This window comes from Saimiri boliviensis, chromosome 1 (genome assembly GCF_048565385.1).
Source record: "Saimiri boliviensis isolate mSaiBol1 chromosome 1, mSaiBol1.pri, whole genome shotgun sequence".
Classification (NCBI taxonomy): domain Eukaryota; kingdom Metazoa; phylum Chordata; class Mammalia; order Primates; family Cebidae; genus Saimiri; species Saimiri boliviensis.
In genome coordinates, this window is record NC_133449.1 from 8,991,322 (window position 1) to 9,013,823 (window position 22,502).

At 46.4% G+C, this 22,502-nt stretch overlaps 1 protein-coding gene across 4 annotated transcripts in view; it reads left to right on the forward strand.

The window, feature by feature from the left end:
• Nucleotides 1-22,502, forward strand: part of ASAP2 (ArfGAP with SH3 domain, ankyrin repeat and PH domain 2) — a 193,443-nt gene that overhangs the window by 84,604 nt on the left and 86,337 nt on the right. For all 4 annotated transcript variants that reach the window (XM_074393758.1, XM_074393769.1, XM_003927225.4 and 1 more), the window contains exon 3: nt 6,937-7,082. In XM_074393758.1, coding sequence (XP_074249859.1) covers nt 6,937-7,082 — 146 coding nt within the window. The remainder of the gene's footprint in view (nt 1-6,936; nt 7,083-22,502) is intronic.

Consider the following 22,502-nt stretch of genomic DNA (forward strand, 5'->3'; position numbering starts at 1 on the left):
TAATTTTTGTATTTTTAGTAAAGACTGGGTTTTGCCGTGTTGGCCAAGCTCGTCTTGAACTCCTGACCTCAAGAGATCTGCCCACCTTGGCCCCCAAAGTGCTGGGATTACAGATGTGAGCCACCGTCCTCGGCGTGATGATCTTAATGGGTGCAGGCATAGAGCACTAAAACAACCCAGCCATTAGAGCTGATGCTTCTATTTCTTTTTAAATTTTTATTCTTTTTTTTTTTTTTTTTTTTTTTGGCAGAGTTTCACTCTTGTTACCCAGACTGGAGTGCAATGGCGCGATCTCGGCTCACCACAACCTCCGCCTCCTGGGTTCAGGCAATTCTCCTGCCTCAGCCTCCTGAGTAGCTGGGATTACAGGCACGAGCCACCATGCCCAGCTAATTTTTTGTATTTTTAGTAGAGACGGGGTTTCACCATGTTGACCAGGATGGTCTCGATCTCTCGACCTCATGATCCACCCGCCTCAGCCTCCCAAAGTGCTGGGATTACAGGCTTGAGCCACCGCGCCCGGCTAAATTTTTATTCTTTACATTGTTATAAAGATAAGATAAGCTGAGTTTAGAAAATTTAGAAAGCTCAGTAAAGCATTAAACCAACCAAGTCTTGACCCAGGCAGGATTTCAGTATCTTTATAATCAGCAGAGGCTCAGGTGAGTGCTGAGTCCGAGGCCAACCCCTGACTTCGAACGCAGCTCTGCCTCTTGGAAGTTGCATGAGCCTGGGCTGGTGCAGCTCCCACAGTCTGTTTCCTTGTCCACTCAAAGGAGAATAGAGTAACATCTAGAAAGCACTTAGTCTGGGACCTAGCTATAATGGCCTTGCATATAACAGTTTATTGAGTGCTAGCAAGTGCTCAGTCTTTCCCACCATGGTTAGCATTTTGATTTGTTATCTTTTCAGCCTCTCCTCTACATTCTACTTTTTGCAAAATTGAGACTAAATTTTGTGTCCTGCCTTTTTTAAACTTGGCATTCTGCTCCTACCGTATTCTTATATCATGATTTTAAAAAGCCAACATAATCCGTTTTGTAGAAATACTATTAATTTAACCATTTTCATATTGTTGGAGCTTAGCACATTTTAAATTTTCACTCTTCATAAATTGTTCTATACACACATCTCTGATCACCTTGATTATTTCCTTAGGATAGATTTCTGGAAGTGAGATTATCCAGAAAAACGTTTTGAAGACTTTTGATACACATTAGAAAATTGGGAATGAAAATATGTTTTCAGCCATTCAGTTGGGGTGATTCTAGAAATAAAGTTCTGAAAATGGTTCTCTCTCACAGGTTGTGAGAGACCCTGTTAAGGTAGGTGGAGACCCTGTTAAGAAACGGGGATTATCTTTGATTTTCAGAAATTGCATTCCCATGAGATTGTGCACCACAAGTGAGGTCTGAAACAGGTGGCATGTACAGCCGACAGTCAGAGGAAATGGTCTCCGCTCTATAGAGTTGTGCACAACATCACAACATTTATGTCGTGACACACATTTGAGTACTAATCATTGTGTCATCCATCTAAGGAGTGTCTCCACCAGGCTGCTGCTGTGGAGAGCATATGTTTCTCCTTAAATGCTCCCTTCACTGGAGCCGTCTTCGTGGAAGTTTGGAATGTGGGGTGTCAGCAGGTGATTTTTCCTCTGCCTCACTCCCAGGCCTGTGGTCTGGCCTGGAGCAGGGGTTTGGAGGGTCTTCGTTGGATCAGCATGGAGGCTGGCGCTCGGCAGCCATGAGGCTGGTGTGCCCCCTCTTCTTTCTGTTATGCTGGTTACAACACTTGGTGTTCAGGTTAACAGTACTTGACAGGAAGGTTGTACATTGTCACTGTCTTTAGCCCTTAGCTCTTATCTAGGCTAAGAGCTGCAGATAGCAACAATGTCATGACCAAATGAAGAAATGGTTTTTGCTGTGGGAGGAAGAGCCTTGGACTGTGAGTCAGGAAACCCAAGTTCTTTTTCCAGCTCTGCTGCAAACTCACTGTGTGACCCTGAGCCAGGCATCACCCTCTCTGGGCTTTGGTTTCCATGTTTGGACTAGGTCACCTTTCAGGTTCCGTGGAATGAAAGGACTCAGCAGTGAGTGTGGAGACCTGAGGAGGTGGGGACAATGAGGCTCGTGTTGCTCTGTGGTGATTTTGAGAGCTGAGAGCTGGATGCAGGGAGGGGCTTTAAAAAACAGAGAGAGTTCTGGGGTACAAGTATAATTAAAAAAAAAAAAAAGTTTTAACAGTGCAAACACTAAGGACTCCCTGCTGTTCCCCTGGGCCTAATGCCTTTCCAGATCTGTTATCTGCTGCTTCTCTGCTTGACAAGTCTCACCTGTCCTTGGAGCCCCAGTTCCATGTCTCCTTCTTGCCATCTGAATCCGCTTAGTATATTGCCTGATGCATTGTAAGTGATCAGTGCTTGGATTGACGTATCTTTCCCCAGGCATTCATCCCAGCCATGAGCATATGTGTCCTTGTATCTCACCCCACCATGCTGTCACATCCCTGTTGCAGGACTGGAAATAGTGAGTGACATGTTTGGGATGAAAGAGGAGGTGGTTCTTGAAGGTGAGTTGGCTGTAGGATACCCATCCTATGGCAGTGCTGTGTTGGTGGCTTGCTTCCTCTCTGTGCTGTGGGCCACACTGACCTGTTAAGAGCACATCTGCACATGTGGCCCGTAGAGGAGGAGCAAAGGAGCCATTCCTTGTCCTTTTTGGATCCAGTAATTTTTGCTTAAACCATTTGCGCTGGACCTTGACACCAGTTTAGAATCCAGTAAACTAAAAAGCACACAGCAAAACCTAGTCATTGCCTCTAAACCCAGTATATACATATACCTTCTGGCTTCATGATCAGTTTCTCTGCAGGAGTCTCTCAGTTCATCCTTTTACAGGGATTGGTGGCTTTTGTGCAGTGAGGTGTGGGAGATAAAGGGGTGATGACTTAGAATTGAGAAGAAATGAAGTCTTGTCCCAGCATGGTCTCTGTGACCCAGATTCTTATTTTCCAAAGGCTCTCCCAGATCAGTCATTCTTGGAACTGGATCATTAATGAGAATTAGAGTTTAAGATACATTTGAACAAGGGGGAGGTGAGAGTGTGAGCTCTCTTTAGAAGAACAGCTTTCACAATTCTGTAAATAAAAGTTGATAGACCCAGTTTGGTATCTTTCCGGAAACTTTATTCCCAAGCTATTTAGTTTAGGTTCCTATTTTAAGGTTGTTTTTGGCAAAAGAAAAATAAAGGCACTCAATGATTTTCTGTTCTCTAGTAGGAAAACCTTCCCCTTGGGGTGATCTGGAGCAGCAGGTCAGTCTGTCATGTTATTCATGGAGGGATGGCTATTCTCTGGTGGGTACCAAGCTAGGGTTAGAGGAAGACACAGGCTTACGGGCTTCAGCAAAAAGCTCCAAGTTCACTGGGAAGATGAAAAATCCATCTGTGCAAAAAGATTCCCACTGACCTATACTGATACAGTGTGAGCATCAGAAGATTGTGCTGATTGCAGTGGATGAAAGCACTGTAAATGTGAATCCGCAAGATGATCGTGGTGATGACAAGCCAAAGAACTAATTGATCACCTTGGGGTTGCTGGGGATCAGTGCATCATTTGGAAGATATATTTATACATACACTTGTATAAATATAAGAGGTTTATTTTGGTTGTATTTTTTGTTTGTTTTTTTGTTTTTTGTTTTTTGTTTTTTTTTGAGATGGAGTCTTGCTTTGTTGCTAAGGCTGGAGCACAGCGGTGTGGTCTCTACACACTGCAACCTCCATTTTCCAGGTTCAAGTGATTCTCCTGCTTCAGCCTCACAAGTAGCTGGGAATGCAGGTGTGTGCCACCATGCCCGGCTAATTTTTATATTTTTAGTAGAGACAGGGTTTCACCATGTTGGCCAGGCTGGTCTCAAACTCCTGACCTCAGGTGATCCACCTGTCTCGGCCTCAAAGTGCTGGGATTACAGGCATGAGCCACCGCGTCTGGCCAGTAATTTTTTTAAAAAGAAAAAAAACTTAATCTACACCAGGTAGTCAGTTGAGAAGCCCAGAAGGAGGAATGATAAGGAGTACTTTCACATTTCTTGGTGCTGGAACATGAAGGCTACTACTAGTGAGAAGGCCGGCTCCTTTCTCCTATCAAGGGCTGGAGGCAGCCTGCATGGTGTACAAAGCGCACTGACCCTCCTACCAACTCTGGTCTGGGGCAGGTCACATGACTCTCTGAACTGCACTTGATTTACAAGAAAATAGGGATAATGATAGCCAACTTTCAGTGTTGTCAGGTTAAACTGAACAAAAGACTTACAAGCCACTTAGTAGGCATTAACCACATGCAGAGTCCCTTCCCTTTGGGTGTGCACTTAGAGCAGCACTGAGGGTCCAGTCCTCCTCATGGTTTGAAGGCACCACGAGGCTACATAGTCTTCAGCTTCTCTCCTGCTGGGCTTTGCATTCATCACCTAGCACCATAGAGGAGGAGACCATGGTCCAGCTCCCCTCTGTTGGCGTCATTTGGAAGACCCATGGCTCAGACAGCAGCAAGTGAGGGAGGAAGCAGGAGCGGGGGCTGGGGGGGGGGGGTTGCATTCCTGTTTCTGTCATCCAGTGGACAGACAGTTGGCAGTGATAGACCTGCCTGTGACCACCAGCTCACTTCCTGAACCCACTGAAACTGCCCATGTCTTGACCACTAATTTTGAGATAGTTTAAAAAAGTATGTGGTTTGAAAGGACATACCCTTCATTGTTAACCATATGCTCTAGAATGATCCAGTAGAAAAGAAGGAATTAGTGCTCTATCTGTGAAACTGAATTTTAAAAATCTAAAAAATAACATATTTTCATTTGACAAGGTAAACTTTTTAACTGTGAACAGTATCAGTGTAGCAGAGTAGGAGAGTGGACTTTGGAATTAGAAGATTTGGGTTTGAATCCCAGCTCTGCCACTTTCTAGCTGTGTTTCCTTGGATGAATTCTTTGATCTCTTTGAGCCCTAATTTTCTAATTGTGGTATGAGAAATAATACATGTCTTAGGAGGTTTAGAAAAAATATATGTAAATTTGTGCTTTGAATAAGTGACACCTGTTGCTGCTGTCACTGTTGTTGGTGTTATTGGTTATGCTCCCATGTGGTAAACTGAATGTCTTTACCTAATTCTTTCATTCTTCCTCTGACCTTGAGAGCATCTCCCAGCAGGTCTTTATCCCTTATGTAGTTGATGCTGCAGGCCCAGCGTCACTGTGACTTACCAAGGTCATACAAATGTTTACTAGCGGACATAGGACTGGAACCCAGATCTTCTGAGGGCTCCTGAGGAGCTGTGTGTGTTTGCAGGTGTGAGTGTGTGCACATATATGTTTCTGTCTGAATTTGTTTGAGAAATCTGGTCTCAGAAATTCATTTATCTAGAACTCTTAGGCTATTTTCAAGAACAATAAAAAACAAAAAAGGAAAGGACTCAAATAATGAAATGAGTTTTCTCTTGTGTCTGCTGGAGTCCCCCAAATGCCACTGGAGGTCAAGAACACTGTGCTGCCCCAGTAGGATGGGTGAGCAGACCATTCATGGGCCATAAGGATTGGCTCAAGGTCTAGGACTGTCCCACAGAAACAAATGTTCCTTCCTTTGCCTTCATTGTCAGGCCTACCCTGGGCATCGGCTTTAGCTGACAGTGTTCTAATTTCCCCAAGAAGGAATTGGGGTGCTACAGGGACTTTCCAGATCTGTCCCTTGGTGAAGGAGCTGCAGCACTAAGGCTGTCTCTGGTGGAGTTCACGTCCACGTTCACACCACGGGTCTGCCTGCCCTGTTGTGTCTGTAAATAGTTGTGTTATATTTCCAGCTGAACTGATGAAAACATAGAAATTAGGTAGCCATGCAGATGGAAGTTGTTTTATTACAGACTGACTGGTTTCATTTGAAAGTGCCTGACCTTGTAGTGAGGGAATTACATTCAAACACATTCATTTACCAGAATCACCTGTGTCCCCTTCCCCATTTCTACTCATGGTTCTGAATCAGAGGTCTGAGATGGGACAGTGGTCTCTAGAGTTCGGTGAAAATCCATGCATGATTTCGGTGTCCGGCAGGGACTGAGAACTACTGTGCTGGAGACCCAGAGTCCAGATTTTTACTCTTTGAGGTGCTACTTTAAGCCCCGATGATAGTTAAATGCCATCAGACATAGCACCTGGTTTGCTTTTTATTGTCTAATATTTCAGGCACATGACTTGGTCAAGGATGAATACAACGTAGTCTGTAAACTGTAAGCACATCCAGTGTATGGAGAACACATTTACCAGACTATTTCAATATAACTTGCTGAGTGCAGGGATAAGAGAGGTGCCAGTGAAATACCCAGGGTGTAGGGCAGAGTCATGGAAGGCTTCCTGGAGGAAGCATGAGTCTGTAGGATGAAGAAGAGTTTGGGAGGGAAGGGCCCCTGGGCAGAGGATGCATCCCAAGCAGAGGCACTGGAGCTGCAAAGACCACTGCTGTTCCCATGTTAAAAGAAGGAGCTGTGGTGTGTGGCTCTGAATTAGAGTCCCGGGCTTCAGGCTTGAGAGGAATGGCGCATCTGGCTGAATTTCTGGGAGGGGGCTCAGTCTGGTGACTTCTGCCATCATTTTGGTGAAGGAAGAATCCTCGGAGGGGTGGAAATGTTGTGTGTCCTTGGCCGACACATCTGAGGACCACTGGACGTGGGCAAGGGCTTCCCCTCTTGCACACCACGCTTGTTCTTGGGGATCTGTTGCTGGCACCATGGATTGTTGGGATAACAAAGCTATTTCTGTTCCTGGTGCAACTTGACTTTTCTCAGATTTTTCTTCTGCTGATGTGTTCAGTGTTATTCACAACTGAGAGGAACCTGGTGGGGAATGAGGATGGCATACTTGAGACTCACAGCACCTCCCCCGTTCTGTTGCAGCTCATGTGGAAAATGAAGAGCAGTACACCCAGGCTCTGGAGAAGTTCGGCGGCAACTGTGTATGCAGAGATGACCCAGATTTAGGAAGTGCGTTCCTGAAGTTCTCAGTGTTTACAAAGGAGTTGACAGCACTTTTCAAAAACCTGGTAAGCAGTGCTCAGTGTATGAAATGCTACGGTTACTTCAATTGGGCAAGTGGCCCAGTAGAGGATACTTAACGGTTTGCTTCATAAACAAGGAATGCATTTCATAGTTCCATGGGTACCTAAAAGAATTATATTTTCTATACACATTGGATCAATTTGGAATAAAGTTTAAAATTGTAATTTTTACTTTAACAAGACTTAAAATTCAGCTCTGCAATTAAAATATACACAGCTATGGGACAAAATGAGTAAATGCATTCATCTTAAGGGCCTCTGACTTCAATTTTTAATAGTTTCCAAACTGTAGAATACTCTCTTTCTGGTAATTATAGTAGGCATTTAAGCTTATAACATTTAATAAATATGTTTCAGGCCTGTCTCACACAGCAAGGTAACCTGTAATCAAAGCACAGAAATTGCCATGAATATTTAAAGGCCTTTTGTGCTCCCAAGTGTAGAATCTAAAAAAGCGGGACTGAGAAGCAGAGCCTCGGTTTTCAGCCATGGGAATGCGGCGCTGGCGCCCGCTGCCTGTGGCTACCGCTTGGTACTGGGGGTGAATCATGCCTTTCTTGTGCCTGGCAGCTCTGTGCTGTCCTCGTGATGGGGACAACGTTCTGAAGAAGTGGGCAGCCCGAGAGGGCTGTTTGGGCCCCTGCCCGGATGGAATGGACTCTGGGATTGCCCCAGCTTCTCTTTCCTGTTTTCCTTCTCCGGTTTCTCCTCAAGGTCATGGAAGGGCCTGGTCAAGAACTCAGTAATGCTTTCTCTGTAGGCCACAAACAACAGCATCTCTTTTGTGTCCTCTGTTAGGAAGTTCATAACAAGTGGGAAACATAGCTCATTCTTGAGGTGATGATGACAGTGGGTTTATGAGACCGGCCCTAGAAGGGCAGAAACGACGGAGCATCATGTGTGAGTTCCTAATGGGAAGGGGAAGGGCAGAAGCACTCGGGCCCTTGCTCTCTCTCCCCATGTTCACTTATAAACATTGCTGTAGGAAATGGTAAAATTAAAAAGCTGTTGCTCTGCTTGAGCTTTTCACTTGGAGGAATTTGAAATCCCCTGGGGCTTTGGTAGAGCTTATCACCCGTCGTCCCTATCCTGGAGTGGCGGCCCGCCTGCTCGGCAGTGGAGCTCTCGCCCTGCCTCAGCCCTGTGCCCTGGACGCAGGGAGGCAGGCATGGTAGGGTCTCACCACGGGGTCGGGAAAGATTGGAGATTTTGTTTTAAACTGAAGGAACTGCATGGCCCCAGGGGAAAGATCCGTAGTTGCTGCCATGGTGAGCAGCTCCTGGTGGAAAGATCAGCTGGCTGCCTGCCCTTCCCACACCTGGGTGGATAAACCCCTTCCATGCACACAGAGCTGCCTGTGAGCTTCCTGGTGCCTCACTCTTCAGTGCAGATGAGAAGCCACCAGCATGAGGAAGATTAGAATTAGCAGAAAAGTGGATGTGTGGGAAGACTGGGATGCAGCTTGCTATTAAAGAAGGCCAGGGACACAACTAAGGTAAGAAAATATAACATTAACAATCCGACAGGAAGGGCTGGAGTAGAGGAAATCTCTCAGAAAATAGATCAAAAAGACAAGTAGGAAATAGAAAAAGACTAGACAAGGAAAATCCCCAAGGCCCAGCATCCAACTGGCAGGTGTGTTAGAAAGAGAGAAGGATGTCATCCATTCAGCAGTACTGAAGGCAGTTTCTAAAAACAGAACGGAAGAGTCTCCAAGTTGAGAGGCTCACAAGTGCCCAGTGCAATAAGGGAAAAGACCTGCCATGAGGCATCACTGTGTGAACTTGCAAAAGATCTTAAAAGCTTCCAGACAGCACCCAGAGGTTTCAGAATCAGAATAACGGTGAACTTCACAGCAGCAGCACTGGAAACGTTAAGGCATGGAGCAATGCCATTAAAATCCAGAGGAAACTAACTCAGCCTGGAATTATGCCCAGCCAGTCAAGTACAAGAGTAGAATTAAAGATATTTTCAGATGTACAAGGCTCAAAAACTTTGGCTCCCATGTATCATTTCTCTGAAACTCCTAAAGGATGTGTTTTAGCAAAATGAAGGGGAAAGCCAAGAAAGAGGAAACTGAGTCTGGAAACAGGACCCCTGTTTCCACACACGAAAGCAAGCAGTGGAAGGGAATTCCAAGAGGATGATGGCGAAGGGAAGTCCCAGTGGGGCTGTCAAGCAGGAGGCCTAGAGAGCAGCCAGCCCAGGACAGCTGATGATGTAGGAGGCAGGTGGGAGGAGGCCCAGGCTCTGCTTCTCAGTCCCAGACAACTAGCCCTTTACCTTTATTCAGCTGCTATCTGGACCCAGATTGTCTCAGCTCTGACCTGGAGAGAATAATGGCACATCCGATTCTGTGGATAGATTATAGCTAGCTGGTGGCTTTTACACAGCATAGCTGATTCAATTCTTATGAAAATCCCGTAAGCTGAATCAGTGTCATCCCCACTTTACAGATTAGATAACTGAGGCTCTGAATGGTTTGAAGAACTAATATCTGGCTGGCACAGTGGCTCATGTCTGCACTTTGAAAGGCCAAGGTGGGTAGATTGCTTTGAATCCAGAAGTTCAAGACCAGCCTGGGCAACATGGGGAAACTCCGTTTCTACAAAAAATATAAAACTTAGCCAGGCATGGTGGCTCACTCCTGTGGTCCCTGCTACTTAGGATACTGAGGCTGAAGAATCACTTGAGTCCAGGAAGCAGAGGTTGCAGTGAACTGAGATCACGCCACTGCACTCTACCTGGGCAACAGAGAGTGAGACCCTGTCTCAAAAAAAAAAAAAAAAAAAAAAAAAAAAAGGCAGCAGCAGCTAATCTCTCTCTTGGGAGGCTCAGAGTCCTTGCCTAGGCAGGCCCATTTGGAGCACTCCACACCGTGGAATCCGGACAAAACTCACTTGTACTTAGTTAACAACATAGGCAGCTGCATAAATAAAAGCAGTCCTTCCCTCTTTTTTAAAAATTTCCTGCAAAAGCTGAAAGCAGAGCAGGGCTTGCATGTTACAGCTGGTGCATTGCTCACCACCCTGTGGCTTTGCCAGCTTTAATACTTCACACATCACTGCAAGTCCTAGTCGCTGTCCAGCTTTCTACAGCGAGTAAAGGTATCAATAAAGGTATCCAAGGCAGTGATGTGATGAGCACCCATGGTGTAGCAAGCACTGGGCTAGGCATAAAGGATGCTCTGTTTCATTTATTCCTCTTGGCGGCTGTGCAGGGTCGCTTATGTCACCTTCATTTTAAGGCAGAGCACACGCAGTCACTTACAGGGCCCTTAGCTAGTGAGGGACAGAGTAAGGATTCAAACCCAGGTATTAACACCCCAAACCTATATTGTTGTCATTGTGACATTTAAGGGAACCACGGCCTCTTGTCACCTGCTTGACTGATCATAAGAGTTCAGGTTTCAGCTTGCACTTTATGGAAGTCAAATTGTTGATCCTGTTTCCTGGCAAAGATCAAAGAGAGAGAACATTTCTTATTTGAGCCAAAATTAGCACTCACCACGCCTGATTTTCCAGGCCAGCGCCGGTGTGGAAGCTGCACAGCCAGAGGAGGGCCAAGTGGCGGCTCCTGTGAAGCTGGGCAGACGGGGAGCAGATTATAGGAGAATTCTCCTTTTTTGGAATTTTGTATACCATTCTTCTTCCTATTTTTGGTCACATCTGTCTTATCTCATATTTTCCAAGCCTTGATTTTGCTTTCCCTCGGGCATTTAAAAACATTTCAGTTCTGTCTTGTTAAGGCTCACAGTGCTACCTCTTGTCCAGAAAGAATAACAATTACCACGTACCTGCTTGGAGGTGTGAAAGAATGTTTATAAAGCAGTTGGAAGATCTCCAGAAAAAGGCCAGCTTAATATAAAGCATGATTTTCTTACCAATGGGCGAGATTCTCACCTGCAGAAGTCTGTGAATTTTCTCTGCAGTGATGCAAGATGAAAGGAAAGACCAGGCAGCTCCAGAAATGTGACGTGTGTGAAATTAAAGTGCTTATGAAGTCATCCCAGTTTCAGGGGTTCTTTTCCTCTTCCCAGATGGATGTGAGAATCCTGAAAAGACTCCAAGGGACACCTCTGTGCTGAGAAGTGGCTTTCTAAGGAAAGGCTTCATTTCAGGGCAGGTTGCTGAAAGGTTTGTTACAGATAGGTAGTCTCTGTCTCTGATGTCAGAATATTGTTAGTGAAAGATGTCCTCTCAGTCTGCAGAACCCGCTCTATATGAAGACCAGCATCCGTTGAAAGCAGGGGTACATGGGATAGTCCTGGACTATTACTAGGTGTCCATTTCTGACATTTGCTTTTTAATATTCTGACTCTTTCCTGTTGATTGCCCTTTTTCCTGCTATCAGTGCTTGGGTGCCTCTGAGGTCTTCGTTTCATAGTATTGTGAACTGAAAAGCAAGATAACAGTGGCTTGTTAGACTTGTGTGCAAATTAGGATGCCATAGGCTTCAAATGAGAGGGCTTGAGGCTAGGGCTTCTCTGGGAGGTGGGAGACAGTACCTGGATGGGCTTGCTGACAGTCCCTTTAGGCTCCTAGAACCCTCTGCCATTTAGATTTTAGCATGGCCTCATTTATAGTTGGAAATTTCTTATCTAAGACCTAGGAGACTTTAACACTAAGCTATGGTCTATACTCACAAATCTCTAACCAAAAATGAAAGCGCATTGTTTGATCACGACGATTAATAGTAAGGCTGATATCAGATATCTACTCGGGCTGTAGCATGGGAGTATAGATATTGGTGGAGGAGCTGTAATAGTGGGGTGTAGATATTGGTGGAGGGGCTGTAGTAGTGGGGTGTAGATGCTGGTGGAGAGGCTGTAGTGGTGGGGTGTAGATGTTGGTGGAGGGGCTGTAGTGGTGGGGTGTAGATGTTGGCAGAGGGGTGTAGTTGTGGGGTGTAGATGTTGGTGGAGGGGCTGTAGTGGTGGGGTGTAGATGTTGGTGGAGGGGCTGTAGTGGTGGGGTGTAGATGTTGGTGGAGGGGCTGTAGTGGTAGGGAGTAGAGGTTGGTGGAGGGGCTGTAGTGGTGGGGTGTAGAGGTTGGTGGAGGGGCTGTAGTGGTGGGGTGTAGATATTGGTGGAGGGGCTGTATTAGTGGGGTGTAGATGGTGGAGGAGCTGTAGTAATGGGGTGTAGATGGTGGAGGGGCTGTAGTAGTGGGGTGTAGATGGTGGAGGGGCTGTAGTAGTGGGGTGTAGATATTGGTGGAGGGGCTGTTGGAGGGTATGGATATGAGGTAGAGAGGCTCTGAGGGGTTGTGGGTATCAGGAATAGGGCCCGTGGTGGGTGTAGATATTGGTGGAGGGGTGTAGTGGAGGTATAGATGTGGGGTGAGGTTCTGTAGCGGTATAGATAGGGAGTGGGAGCACTGTAGGAGGGTGTAGATACCAAATTGAGAGCTGTAGTACTGGGGGTGGAGATACAGCCTGGAGGGGCTGTAGGGGGGTAGAGATATGGGGTGGGAGGGCTATAGTAGCTGGACATGTGAGTGAAAGAGGTCAGAGAGCCATGCAGCATCCCCAGCAGGTGCAGAAGAGCAGCACTGTCGCTGTGGGTACCAGCAGGGCCTCAGGGGCGTTTCCCAGACTTTCATCTTAAAGGCAGAAGAAGAGAAGAAAAAAAGAAAAGAAAAGAAAAAAAAAAAACCAACATTAAAGGCAGAAGAGCGGCTGCTACAGGTGGAGGCGTAGGGACCACAGGTGATCACTGTTCTAAGAAAGGTTGATAACGGAAGAGGAAAATCAAGTGGGAAGGGTTCTTAGGCTGTAGGGGCGTGAGCCTGTTTCTGGGCCCCAGGGAAAGAGCTGGAAGCTCAAGGTTTATGAGAAGGAAGACAGGGGGCTGTGAGCTGTGGAGACCCTGTGCCCCTTTGTCCTGGGGGTGATGGGCCCAGCCAGGAGTCAAGCCCCTGCCTGTCTGAGGGAATTGTCAATGAATTGATAGAAATGCAGCCTGTGCTTGTTTGCAATACCCTTTCTTTGGACTTTCATTTGGTAATCATAGCTTAAAATGTGAAGCCTGGCACTCCACATCAGTGCCCGTATACTACAGGTTTCAGCTTAGAAGGCATGTGGGCAGGGCTTGCCCCATTGGCGCCCTTGGGGCCCCGGCCATGCACCAAGAGTATCATTGGAATCGTCTGGGGCTTCTTAGAATTCCAGCCTCCCTCAGGCCTGTGGAGCCAGTTCTTAGTGTATAGGAGCCAGCTGCATGTTAGCACCTGGAGTTGATAGAAATGCACAGCCCCAGCCTCCACAACTCACCTGCAGGGTTGCGGCTCTCCAACTGGTGGCATCAGCATCACCTGAATGGCTTGTTAGACCACACCTGTTGGACTCCCCCAAGAGTTTTTTATTTCACAGGTCTGGGGTAGGGCCCAGGATTTTTATTTCTTGTTTCCTAGTCATGCTGGCCTTGCTGGTCAGGAGCCGCACCGACAGCTACTGCCCGGAGGACAGCCTGGGTCCAGTGCTTCCGACTCTCACCCTTACTGAGGTGGAGACTTCAGGTGCCCCAGGTCCCACGGAGGTTAGTGCTACTTCCTAAACCTGGATTCTTGGAAGTAATAAATTTGAAAAAGTACTTTCATTTCTGGTTGATGGCTTCAGTAAATGTTTTACCATCATTCAGTTTTAGAAGTAGTTTGGGTGCCTGAGTCCTGGGTTCTCCAGTGCTGCCGTCTGGTTCTCAGACCGGCCTTCAGCGAGTGTCAGCACAGTTGCTGGTGGCTGACTTGACACGTCCAAGCTCATTGTTCATTCTAGTGGAGAAGGGGGCAGAGGGCCCAGTTTTCTCTCCATTTAGAGCCTGAAAGATCAGAACTGTTGACTGCCAGTGAAGCAGCATTAAGAGCAGAAACCAGGTCAGCTATTTCCCTCCTTGTTCTGGTGTGAAAGTTGCCAGTGTGACTTTGGCAGCTGATTGGTTTTGATCTTTCAGTTTGTATTAAACACTTAGGATCAGAATGGGCTCCTCGCTCTCCTTTTTAATTAAACATTCAGCGAGTCTGCTGCCAGGGACAGGGCTGAGCACATCTGTTCAGGAGGGCGCTCTGTGAGAGTGTAGACGAGCATGTGCATGCGTGTGCATACATGTGCTTGTCTGTGTGGATACACATGTATGCATGCATGTGTGTATGATAGCCTTCAAGGCAATACTGTGGCCCAGGGGAAATCTGTTCACTTACACCAAAAATGAAAGTGGCCTAGATGATTGTATTAGTCTGTTCTTGCACTGCTATAAGGAAATACCTGAGAATGGGTAACTTATTTATTTATTTTTTTAAAAAAGAGGTTTAACTGGCTGATGGTTCCACAGGCTATAGCAGAAGCATGGGTGCATCTGCTCTGCTCAGCTTCTGGGGAAGCCTGGGGAAACTTACAATCATGGTGGAAGGTGAAGGGGAGCCAGCACTTCACATGGCCACGGGCAGGGGCAAGAGAGGGGGGAGGTGCCACACACTTTTAAACTCACTTGCTACACGGTACCAAGGGGCGCGGTGCTAAACCAGTCATGAGAACGTCACCCACATGATCGAGTCACCTCCCACCAGGCCCCAGCTCCAACACTGGGGATTACAATTTGACATGAGGTTTGGGCAGGGACACAGATCCGGACCACATCCGTGATTTTCCTGTTTAGAGTCCCTTGTCCCCTTGTACATACCTGATGGGCTATCTGTGTAAAAGATAACAGGAGGGCTTTTTGATGGTGATAGCACCTGGGATGGCAGCAGGTGCCCAGCCCCAGCTTAGCTTAGCCTGGCCTGGCAGGTATAACCCATCTTGCCCTGTGACAGCAGGAGTTTAAGCCCAGCTGTTTTTAATAGTGAGCTGATAGGCAGAGCTCTGGCTTCACAGTTCTAGCCAACTCTGCTAATAGTTGTGTGATTTGGAGGCAACCTGGAGGCAAGCCTGTTTTGTTGCCATACCTGCAAAATGGGGTCACAGTACTTCTCAGATTAATTGTAAGGGTTAAGTAAGATTGAATGGCTCTGTGCCATCTGGTGGTTTATTCAGGCCATTTTGCTCAGTACCTTCTGCTTCTCACAAATACTTTCTGCCTGGATTCTTTCAGATAAGCAACCTTTAGAGAGAACGGAGAGCTATCCTTTGAACCTGCCAGGCACAATCCTGCCCCAGGACCTTTGTGTTTGAGTCCCCTTGGCCCGGAACAGAGTGTGCTTCCCCCAGGTCTTCACGTGGCTCTCTGCCCCGTCTCCTTTGCACTCTGCTCCAAGGCCACCTTATAAAAAAGGCCTTTTTGACACTACTTGAAAGAGTCCCCGTCCCACAAATGATCATGGCATCTTTGTGATATCCGTAGTATCCCCCAAACTGGAAAGAACTCAAACATCCATCAACAGGTGCCCGGCTAAATGGCAATGTAGCCATATGATGGAACAGTACTGGCTGAGAAAAAGAAGTGAACTACTGGTACACACAACTACGGGAATGAATCGCATAGTAATTATGCTCAGTCCCAAAGTAATTATGCAGGAAACCAGATGAAAAGGCACACATGCTGGGTGATTCCAGATACCATATATAAAATTCCAGAAAACACACAGTGTTCTGTGGCAAAGAAGCAGATCAGGGGTTGCCAGAGACTTGGGGGTAGGGAACTGGGATAGCAAAAAGGGCACAAGGAAACATTCTCTCGGGTTGAGAGGGTACTTTCCCAATCTGATTTTGGTGATAGTTTCATAGAAGTATCAATGGGTTGGAGCATATCAAGTCATACTTTAAATGTGTGTGGTTTATTGTCTGTCCATGACACTTCAATAAAGCTGCTTAAAACTTTTCAAAAGCCATTTGTTGAAAGTGTTGGTGCTCAATAGAACTTTTTACATTGATGGAAATGGTGTGTATCTGCTTTATCGAGTCTAATGAGTCTCTAGCCACATGTGACTATTGCATTTGAAATGTGGTTAGTGCAGCTGAGGAACTCAGTTTAACTTTAAGTTTAATCAATTTAAACGTGAAGAGGGGCATGTAGTTAGTGTCTGTTCTGTGGGACCTCACAGGTCCAAAGCCCATGTTCCACTCTTCCATGCCTGCTTCGCACACATGTCCTAGGCCATGGGCTCAGGCTTCTAGAGGTAGCTGGAAGCTTCCAACACTGGAAGGCTGTTTCACACTTGTATGTCCTGGTTAATGCTGCAGCCTTTGCTAAGAATGCCGTTAATTAATACAACGAGGGGTGAGGTCTTTCTACAACTGCCCACACTTAGGGTTGCCCAGCCCTTCTTTGAAGCCATGATTATTTGTATTTAACTCTGAGCAGCATTGGCTGGAATTAAAAACTCTCTATATCTCAAAGCCTCTTCTACCTCTCAAGTTTCCAATTTATGGGCATATTCAAGTAAGTGACGTGATGCAGGCAAACAGGTGAAAATCTTTGGCCATGTTTTATATTACATGGTGACAAAATTGGTTTTTAAGGGCAAAGCTGATTATCCTCGAAGAGGTTGGACTCTATTAAGGGTTTTGGAGGTGAGCCCTGGGAAGACTTGTTCTTTTCTAGACCTGTGAGGCTAGAGCTGGAAAGGTTCTTTTCAGTGACCTTTGACTGCTCCTTAAAAATAGCTATGATGTAGCCGGGCACGGTGGCTCAAGCCTGTAATCCCAGCACTTTGGGAGGCTGAGGCGGGTGGATCACGAGGTCAAGAGATCAAGACCAACCTGGTCAACATGGTGAAACCCCGTCTCTACTAAAAATACAAAAAATTAGCTGGGCATGGTGGCACGTGCCTGTAATCCCAGCTACTCAGGAGGCTGAGGCAGGAGAATTGCCTGAACCCAGGAGGCGGAGGTTGTGGTGAGCCGAGATCGCGCCATTGCACTCCAGCCTGGGTAACAAGAGCGAAACTCCGTCTCAAAAAAAAAAATAGCTATGATGTAAGAATCCTGTAGCTTCAGGCTTCTAGATGGATCCCTTTGGGCAAGATCTTTTGGCAAAGCAGAATTACTGCCTAAGTCAAAGAGAAGGCAGCACTGCAGCTCCCGGGGGTGGAGCTGGATCAGCAGCTGTTGACCACTGGCCAGAGAACAGAGAGGGTGACCTGTGAACTGGGGGGTGAGGGAAAGTGGGAAGTGATGGAGCTAGAGGCAAGGAGTTTTAAGATCCCCACCACCATTGCCCCCACCAAAAAAAATATTAGGAAGGACATTGTGAAGAGATGGCTGTTTGGCTGGCTCTGTTCCCCTCTGTGCCTTCTGGTCTATCTTTGTTTGCTAGTCAGCTGTGCCATTAGCATAATGATTTTGTTCTTTATGTCTAGTAGCCCTGTATGCTGCCTGCCTCACTGACTGAATCATCTTATTTCTACTTGTGAGATCACAGACATTTGACTACTTACTCACCTTGTCAGACATACCCAAGTGAACTCGGGGGAAAAGCTAAGACAGGAAGGGAGGGGTGGGGAAAGGGAGGATTGCTACTTTAAAAGATTGCCTGGGCTGGGTGCGGTGGTTCTTGCCTGTAATCCCAGCACTTTGGGAGGCTGAGGTGGAAGGATGGCTTGAACCCAGAAGTTTGAGACCAGTGTTGGCAACATGGCGAGACCCTCGTCTCTACAAAAAATAAAAATAAAGGAGTTAGCACACTGCACTCCAGCCTGGGTGACAGAAACCCTGTCGTAAAAAAAAGAAAAAAAAAAAGGCCTGTTTGTTGGTCCAAAGTTAATAGTAGTGATTAAGATTAATAATTTGTGTTCACGTTGCACTTGATGTTTTAAAAAGCCATTTTACATAATGTATTTGTTAAAAGTGAGTCAGAACATAACAGAAAGCCCTGTTTTCTTGGTGCTAAGGAAAATAATTTGGTTGGGTTACCCAGGGATAATGTAATTCTTCCCATAGAGCATGAAAATGTCATTACTCAGAAATTGAGACTGGAGCTGCCTGAGCACAAGGGATGTGTAATGATCTTCTGGCTATGGTTTTCATCTCTCTCAGCCAGAACACGAGGATGGCGAGTGCCCACCTGCAGGCCTGAGGCCACGGGACACACAGAGGAAGACAGAGCGTGCCCAACCCTCAGGCTGCAGGACACACCTGCCGAGAAGAACATCTGGCTCCCATGCACTTGTTCTCTGGCCCAGACTGAGACCAGAGCGGCCGTGTCCTGGGAAATTCTCCCTGAGCCACAAGGCGTGTGTGCTGTGTGGGTTGCATATGCCGAGCTTGGAAAGGCAGAGGCAAGCAGGCTGATGTCCAGGATTCTGGAAGCTTTATTAGTGAAGCCATTGATGGGGATTCTATTTATATTTGTGAGATTTTCTTTAAAAAGGAAACACTTTTGTTGAGGCATATTCTACATACTACAAAAATCACCCATTTCAAGTGTACACATCAGTGATTTCCAGTAACTTTACCAAGTGGTACGACCATCACCTTAAATCCATTTTTAGGACATTTTCTTCTCCCCTTAAGAGCCCTCATGTTCTTCTACAGTTAATCCCGTCTTCTCCTCTGCTCCAGGCAACCAGTGATCTACTTTTCTGTCTCTATTATAATAATTTATTTTCTGATTAGAAAAGTAATAGTTTCCTATTTTGGGTAATTTAAATAATTCCAAAGAGAAAAACTGTGAATGAAGCTACCCTCATTGACCTGGCCCCAGGCTTCTCTCTCTCCAGCTGCTGCGTTCTGCTGTTTCCTTCCTCGACTGTCACGGCTGGCGGGGCCCACACTCGTGCTATGACCACCCTCCACATCGTTCCTTTTGCCCAACCTACCCCTGCCCCCACCTCACAAGACAGAATGCCTCATCTTTTGAAGTTTTGTCTCACATCTGCTGCTTAACAGAGATTTCCCTGATATACAGGCTAGAAATAATGTTCTCTTCCTTGAAATTACTTGGTGTCTCATTCTTGGCTCTTGGAGTTTCCACTTGGTTGTTAACTTACCCCTGCTTACCAGTGGGGAGAGGCGGTCTGAGGACTGAGGTCATCTCTAGCTTATTTTTGTTCCCTAACTAATTTGTACTCCCACAGCCCCCTCTCCTGCCATCACTCAGTCCACATATGCCTCCTTTACAGTGGTCATCAGAGCCTTACTTGGAGCCTGGCCAGCGTGGCAAAACTCCGTCTACTAATAACACAAAAATTAGCCGGAATGGTGGTGTGCCTGTAATCCCAGCTACTCAGGAGGCTGAGGCAGGGGAATCACTTGAACCTGGGAGGCGGATATTGCAGTGAGCTGAGATTGTGCCACTGCACTCCAGCCTGGGCAACAGAGTGAAACTGAGTCTTTAAAAAAAAAAAAAAAAAAGGTAGGGTGTGGTGGCTCATGCCTGTAATTGTAATCCCAGCAGTTTGGGAGGCAGGCAGGTCTCAAGGTCAAGAGATCAAGACCATCCTGGCCAGCATGGTGAAATCTCGTCTCTACTAAAAATACAAAAATTAGCTGGGCATGGTAGTGAGTGCCTGTAATCCCAGCTACTCAGGAAGCTGAGGCAGGAAAATTGCTTGAACCCGTGAGGCAGAGGTTGCAGTGAGCTGCGATCATGCCGCGCACTCAGCCTGGGTGACAGAGCAAGACTCTGTCTCAAAAAAAAAAAAAAAGAAAAAGAAAAGAAACTGTAATTGGTTGTTGAGTGTCCCATTGTCTGCTAGGCTGTGGGCCCTGTCCCCAGCATCGAGAGGTTACACTCACTGCTGAAATGAATGAAGAATGAAAGGAAGCTGACCAGGTGGGTCTGTGTGTCCGTGGAGTGTTCACTCTTCTCTACTTGAATGTTTTGCTGTAGGTACCAAAGCTTAGTTGACCTCTTCTTACCCTAGTATCTATTACCAGCATGTAAGTTCTTATTGGAATTAAATAATTATAATCTCAAAATAGATGGATAAACCAAATTGTGAAGAATTTTTTTTCTCTGCTGCAGAGAATCTTGTTTTTCCCCCACTCACTGATGTGTACATTTATGCATGTATTCCCCCTTCATGAAAAACCTAAGATTCTCTTTAGAAATAATGAATTTTAACTTGTGGGCACTTTAACCCTCTTCCCCGCAACCCACCTTAATCACTGGATGGTTCTGGTGCCTTTGACTCAGCGTCCTGCCCACCTGCCCCCCACCAGTGACTGTAACCCTCCCCTCTAAGCTGTTTTGCTGCCTTCTTTCTTACACGTGCCTTGTTCTAGACAGCATGGCGGTAGCTCCCAGCCACGCATGATTCAGGACCAAATTGTCCTGCGCCAGTGACTCTGATCATGGTCTTGTGTGATCGTGTAGATGAGTGGGCAGCGACCACCTCAGGGGTTGGTAATTGGGGCAGTTACCTTTCCTTCTTCCCAAGCCCAGGCCAGGTGGCCTGACTGCCTAAAACTGAAGTCACCGTTTTCTCCCCTTTCATTCATGAGGAGCCACTGGAATCTGTACAGTGTAAAATATGCTACTATGAGTTTTACATTCTTCGTGTGTACGTATGTAATTTTTCCTCTGAAAGGGTAGGCATCATATTTCATTTACCTTTGTAAATTTTTTTGTTTTTTGAGACGGAGTCTTGCTCTGTCGCCCAGGCTGGAGTGCAATGGTGCTCTCTTGGCTTACTGCACCCTCTGCCTCCTGGGTTCAAGTGATTTTCTTGCCTCAGCCTCCCAAGTAGCTAGGATTACAGGCATGTACCACCTTGCCTGGCTCCTTTTTGTATTTTTAATAGAGATGGAGTTTCACCATGTTGGCCAGGCTGGTCTCAAACTCCTCATCTCAGGTGATTTGCTTGCCTCAGCCTTCCAGAGTGCTGGGATTTACAGGCATGAGCCACCACATCTGGTCTCCTTTGTAAATTTACCTGCTGTTGCTGTCTGCAAAATAGGTTCTCAATAAATACACTTGAATGAATGAATTCACTCATGTATTTGCTGTGTTTGGTTTAAAGATATTAATAAAACTAACATTTTATTTGAAGCCCCTATAGATTCTATCTTTCATATATTAGATGCTCAGAAAAATATTTAAGTATACTGATTTATTCCATCAATATTTTTCAAGCCCATATTCTAGGCCAAACCTCATGCTAAGAGCTCTGGGAAACATAAAATATAATAAAGGTGGATGCTACCCTTTAGAACTTAGAGTGTGAGATCACTAAGATGAATGCAGGGAAGAGCCTACCAAGTTCCTTTAAAAATTTAGAAAAGGGGCCAGGTGCAGCGGCTCATGCTTGTAATCCCAACACTTTGGGAGGCTGAACCGGGTGGATCACCTGATGTTAGGAGTTTGAGACAACCCTGGGCAACATGGTGAAACCCTGTCTCTACTAAAAATACAAAAATTAGCCAGGCGTGGTGTCAGGTGCTTGTAATCCCAGCAACTCAGGAGGCTGAGGCCAGAGGATCATGTGAACCCGGGAGGCGGAGATTGCAGTGAGCCAAGATCATGCCACTGCACTCCAGCCTGGATGAGAAAGTGAGACTCCATCTCAAAAAAAAAAAAAAAAATCTTTGAGGATTTGGGGGCGGGAGGTATCACATTCTGCTGAGGATGCTTAGTAGAGAAGGTGGCATTTGAATAACTCCTGACAGATGGGAAGGCTTTGAACAGCAAGGATAGGGAAGATGTTTCAGTCAAATAGAACAAATAGAGCACATGCATAGAATCAGAGAAGGAGAGAGTTGAGTTTGGAGAAATATGAAGATGAAACATGGCAAATAAGCATGGAGGGTGTGAAATGCAGGAATAAGAAGTTTAGTCTTTATTAGGGACACAGCTCCAGACAAGCCTGCCAGAACTCTGAAGGAGGGATTAGGGCAGGCAGAGTAGGAGATGGAGGCAGGGAGCAGGGGAAGCCATAGCCTTAGTCCTGAGAAGGAGCAGTGAGGCCCAGCCGAGGCAGTGGATGTGAGAATGACATGGAGGGAATGTTGGAGGACGGGCCTGCGTACTTAGGGTTAAGACCTGGAATTCATTAAGAAGCGTGCTCCACGGCTGGGTGGCAACAGTGGGGTAAGGGATGGCTCTTGGGTGTTGAACGAGTGAGGAGGGTGGGAAGGAGGGCTTTGTAGGAAGGATGAGCATTGGAGGGAGCAGAGCTGGCTCCATACTCAGGTTCTTGGGGCTGCTTGCAAGTGTCCTTGCAAGGAGCCGGAAATTTGGACCTGGAGGTGGGGACTGTGACGGGACTTGCATTCCTCACTCACCTGTCTCGCTGCCAGGGTTGGCAATGACAGTGGAAACCTAGGCTTGCTTGCTGTTGTAGGTTACTCATCAGCATGGCCTTCTATTTGTCCCTGTTCCTTCCTGTCATCCCTAAGACCTTGCCTTAAACCACACCTTTCAGCATTTAAAAATTTAACGCTTAAGGCTGAGCTTAGCAAGTTATAGCTGATGACACCATACCTTGGAGGAAGGCCAGGTACATGAGAAATGTTGAGTTATCTAGTCCTAG